Source organism: Procambarus clarkii, chromosome 63, assembly GCF_040958095.1.
Source record: "Procambarus clarkii isolate CNS0578487 chromosome 63, FALCON_Pclarkii_2.0, whole genome shotgun sequence".
Taxonomy (NCBI): domain Eukaryota; kingdom Metazoa; phylum Arthropoda; class Malacostraca; order Decapoda; family Cambaridae; genus Procambarus; species Procambarus clarkii.
In genome coordinates, this window is record NC_091212.1 from 9,801,516 (window position 1) to 9,806,704 (window position 5,189).

The following is a 5,189-nucleotide window of genomic DNA, read 5'->3' on the forward strand; positions in this document are numbered from 1 at the left end:
CTGCGGCGAAATTATTTAACCAAAAATTGGCCATAATGCTAGAACCTGATCATCTTGGGTTCTGGGTTCTGAAGCCGTAGCGCAAGCAGGCCGAGCATGTTTTATCAATTTCACAGACAGGAAGTAATTAGTTAAATTCAGTTAAAAAATTCCTCCCAATTCTTATTTATCCCTTCGTCCACTCATGCTTCAGTGGCATCTCAACCCTCTATAATAATAATAATAATAATAATAATAATAATAATAATAATAATAATAATAATAATAATAATAATAATAATAATAATGATGATTTATTCACGAGAAGGTACAATGGTTCGTGAGATTACATAAGCTTGCTATTTTTACAATCATACAAAGCCACTAACACGCATCGCGTTTTGGAACGGTCCTTACTCTAACATATCAGGTAGGATGAAAGAGCACATTGTAGCAAGGTTTTTATATCAACAAATATCTACAACATAAGTTGACAGAGGTGGTTACACTGGTAAGGATATATGTCTTAAGTACTAATATTGAGGAAGTGGGTAGTTCAAGATACAGTGTGAGGTTGAAGCACAAGGTAGGAAACTATGAGGATGAAATTAGGTACTTTTTGGTTTTACTTTTGAATGGGGCATAGGCTGGATAATTCTCTAATTCACTGGGGAGTTAGTTCCAAAGACCGGGCCCTTTTATTTGCATGGAGTGTTGTACAGATTAAGTCTGACTCTTGGGATATCAAAGATATATTTATTTCTGGTGTGGAGCTCATGGGTTCTATTACACAATAGCTATTAAGGAAAAGTTTCAGATCATTTTAGCATTTAGGAACAGAATTTTGTACATTTAGATAGCACATGAGAATGTGTGGTGTACGTTTAGCAGGTTAAGGTACTTAAATAGAGGGGCTGTGTGTTGTCTGAAGACTGAGTTTGATATAGTTCTGATAGCAGATTTTTGCTGAGTGATGATAGGCATATGGTAATTTGCAGCGGTTGAACCCTATGCACAGATACTGTACGTTACATAGGGATAGATTAATGCGTAGTATAATGAGAGTAGAGCAGAGTGGGGAACATAATATCTGATTTTAGATAGTATACAGACCGTTTTTGAGACTTTTTTGGCAATGTGTTGTATGTGGGAGCTGAGGTTGAGTCTCTTGTCTATGTATAGGCCCAGGAACTTTCCCTCTTTTTAATTGTTAATGTTAACATTGTCTATCTGAAGTTGAATCTGATAGATTCTGCCTAATAAACTGCCGAAGGGCGAGTTTATTGGGCAGCGCCACTCATCCTGTGAGTGGACATACCGCCATCGCAGCATATACAACACTCTCCAATAGGAAGAAAAACCGCTGGGTTGTTCATCCTGTCACTTGTACCCAGACACAGCTGGGACTTGCTTAACTGTCTCAAGTGAACAGCTTATCAAACAAGAAGATTAACATTTGTCAACCATTAAAATCTTACGTTATCTAGCAGGTGCAAAATGATGTTTTGCCATGATGCTTTCCTGCCATGTTCATCTATTAGCTCCCTCCATGAGATGTTTTGCAGTTCTCTCTCATTCCCAGGAAGTCATCTCGTTGGTAATCTAAAAATTCGTCATCATGGACCTTTACGTGGGCTTCTATATTTGTAATCCATATTATAGAATGAACACCCGAAGGGGTGAACTTTTCTCCTACCTGAATTTGAGCATTCATACGTTCTTCTGATGTTTGCACAAGATCTAGTATGCTGTTACCTCGTGGGGGCTCTACCATATGTTGTATGAGAAAGGAATCCTGAGCCATATCTAGAACTTGTTCTCCTCCTGCTTGTGATATTAGATTTATCAAGTTTATGGTCGCGTGGTTAAAGTCCCCATTTAAGGATTTGGATTTCTGATGCCGCAATGATCATATTATGCAGATCAACAACTTCCTCTGATGTTGCCATGTCAACCCTGTAGCATACTTCCACTGTTCGTTTGCTACCATCTTGAGCAAGTAAGAGGAACATTTTCAGCAGCAGCAAGGGATTTCGTCATAGCCTATGTCCCAATAGTACCTCCACTATATTTTCAGGCAAAAGTTCGCAAACATTTTCACCCTGCTACAGATTTATGGCAGTGACGGCCAGTACTAAGTGGTTGTAGAGCGCCAACAAGACCGGTGGATATGGTCCTCACTGCACTACTCTCTCCACTACTGAATCTTTTTTCTGAGAGGCTAAGCGCTTCAACAGACTTCCTCCGGAGGATTACAGATTACAACCAGCCGTTACAGGAGGACGCCTGCTTGTTTTCCCTTGATGTCTCAGCTTTATATCCTAGTATTCTTCAGGTAGAAGCGGCCCGCCGAGTACCAGCCTTCTTCGAGGAACACGAGAACGAAATTGCGGATAATCTCAGAGATGCCAAAGTAAGAAGACCCGCGTGGAAGGCGCTCATCGAACAGTGTTTACGACATGTCCGTGAGGACACCCGTTTGACCTTTGATAACAAGGACTTCTGCCGGAATAAGGAAACAGCAATAGAAGTGAGTATCTCCGTGGTGACGGCTGAGATATTCATGCCACTACCTTCGAGGAACAGCGCAAAGCCTATGCCTCTGCCCCGCTTCTCTTCTTCAGATATATTGATATCTGATGATGATGATATAGGGTAGCATAGTTGGGTTCGTTCTCGACACAATCGAGAATTCCGGGTTCGAATCCCGGATGGGACAGAAATGGTTGGGCACATTTCCATTCACCTAATGCCGCTGTTCACCTAACAGTGAGTAGGTACTCAGAAGTTAGTCAACTTGTTGTGGGGTTGTATCCTGGGCGGGGTCAGTAATTCGGCCGGGGGGGGGGGACCTCGATAAAAGCCAAAACGTGTATGCATAAACTCTGGCTTCCTGTCCCCTGACATAATGAACTATATCTCCGGAGTAATGACAGGAGGGAGGATTGAAGCAGCCGCCCTAAACTTCTCCTTAGTTTATTTACTTAGTTCCCGGGCCAATAGTGTTCACCCGGACATTGGCTCTACAGTTGAATTTAATTCTGCAGATTTGCAATTCCTCGACACAGACAGTTCTTCTCTTCTCCCACCATGAGGAGTCACGCCAAATTAGGCATCCGAGGAATTTATAAATAATTAAGGATGTACATCCTTGAAGTGCACTGGCACATAACAGGGACTTACTGAAGTGTCCCGTGGTGTACCACTTGTGCCAATTTCTGTGGAGTGAGGATTAATAAGATTAATACGTGAGTAGATAAAGAAACCCTTGGTAGCCCCTTAGTCTGGGTGGCCCTGCCTGGCACCAGGTAGCTAGTAGGCCTAACAGTGCTTCGCCCGGCCAAACAGTCGCACCGTTGTCAGGCACACCATCACGGGCAACCCGCTTACACACATCACCGCCAGGCACACCATCACGGGCAACCCGCTTACACACATCACCGCCAGGCACACCATCACGGGCAACCCGCTTACACACATCACCGCCAGGCACACCTTCATGATCAACCCACTAACACACATCACCGCCAGGCACACCTTCATGATCAACCTGCTTACACACATCACCGCCAGGCACACCATCACGGGCAACCCGCTTACACACATCACCGCCAGGCACACCATCACGGGCAACCCGCTTACACACATCACCGCCAGGCACACCATCACGGGCAACCCGCTTACACACATCACCGCCAGGCACACCATCACGGGCAACCCGCTTACACACATCACCGCCAGGCACACCATCACGGGCAACCCGCTTACACACATCACCGCCAGGCACACCTTCATGATCAACCCGCTAACACACATCACCGCCAGGCACACCTTCATGATCAACCCGCTAACACACATCACCGCCAGGCACACCTTCATGATCAACCCGCTTACACACATCACCGCCAGGCACACCTTCATGATCAACCTGCTTACACACATCACCGCCAGGCACACCATCACGGGCAACCCGCTTACACACATCACCGCCAGGCACACCATCACGGGCAACCCGCTTACACATATCACCGCCAGGCACACCTTCATGATCAACCCACTAACACACATCACCGCCAGGCACACCTTCATGATCAACCCGCTAACACACATCACCGCCAGGCACACCTTCATGATCAACCCGCTAACACACATCACCGCCAGGCACACCTTCATGATCAACCCGCTAACACACATCACCGCCAGGCACACCTTCATGATCAACCTGCTTACACACATCACCGCCAGGCACACCATCACGGGCAACCCGCTTACACACATCACCGCCAGGCACACCATCACGGGCAACCCGCTTACACATATCACCGCCAGGCACACCTTCATGATCAACCCACTAACACACATCACCGCCAGGCACACCTTCACGGGCAACCCGCTTACACACATCACCGCCAGGCACACCTTCATGATCAACCCACTAACACACATCACCGCCAGGCACACCATCACGGGCAACCCGCTTACACACATCACCGCCAGGCACACCATCACGGGCAACCCGCTTACACACATCACCGCCAGGCACACCATCACGGGCAACCCGCTTACACACATCACCGCCAGGCACACCTTCATGATCAACCCGCTAACACACATCACCGCCAGGCACACCTTCATGATCAACCTGCTTATTGCACATCTCTCCACCGCCTCTCAAGTAATACGGTCTGTTGTCTGTGTATGTCAAGTTTTTGTTGTTAGATTTGAGCAGACTTTTTACTGATTTTATGAACGTGCCACGAACTTCAAATTTCGCACACCGACCTGCTAGGTACGTTGTGACCTTAGAAACAAGTTGAGCCTCATACATACAGGCTGGCCGAATTCTCCTGATCTTGTTTGATGTTTGGCAGCCCGTTTCCCCCTGTGAATTGGCCATCTTCTGATGTACTGCTTTGTGGTTAAATGTACTGTGTGGTGTACTAAATTAATGTACTGTTAAATGTGCTGTGTAAATGTTGTGGTATACTATATTAATCTGATGAAGAACGAGTTCCTGGAAATGTTAATCAAGGGAGAGAAGTAAGGAGATAAGGCAAAGTGTCGAGAGTAATGGTAAAACTAGTAGAAATTATAAGAGACTAAAGAACAACACTGAGGCAATGGAGAATGAACAAATCAATGTCAACGCTAGAAAATGTTACAGAGCAGGCGAGAGCTTTTAATCAGACAACGGGAGAACAGCAAAATTA

At 45.7% G+C, this 5,189-nt stretch overlaps 1 protein-coding gene across 1 annotated transcript; it reads left to right on the top strand.

Moving 5' to 3' along the window:
* Positions 1-3,478: 3,478 nt before the first annotated feature.
* LOC138354466 (Kruppel-like factor 18) lies at positions 3,479-4,720 on the top strand. Its single transcript, XM_069308665.1, has one exon. It carries the CDS (start codon positions 3,479-3,481, stop codon positions 4,718-4,720), a length of 1,242 nt encoding a protein of 413 aa, XP_069164766.1.
* The last annotated feature ends 469 nt before the right edge of the window (positions 4,721-5,189 follow it).

Excerpts from the sequence above, each read along its gene's own strand:
- LOC138354466 (XM_069308665.1), top strand. The coding sequence starts at position 3,479 with ATGATCAACCCACTAACACACATCACCGCCAGGCACACCTTCATGATC.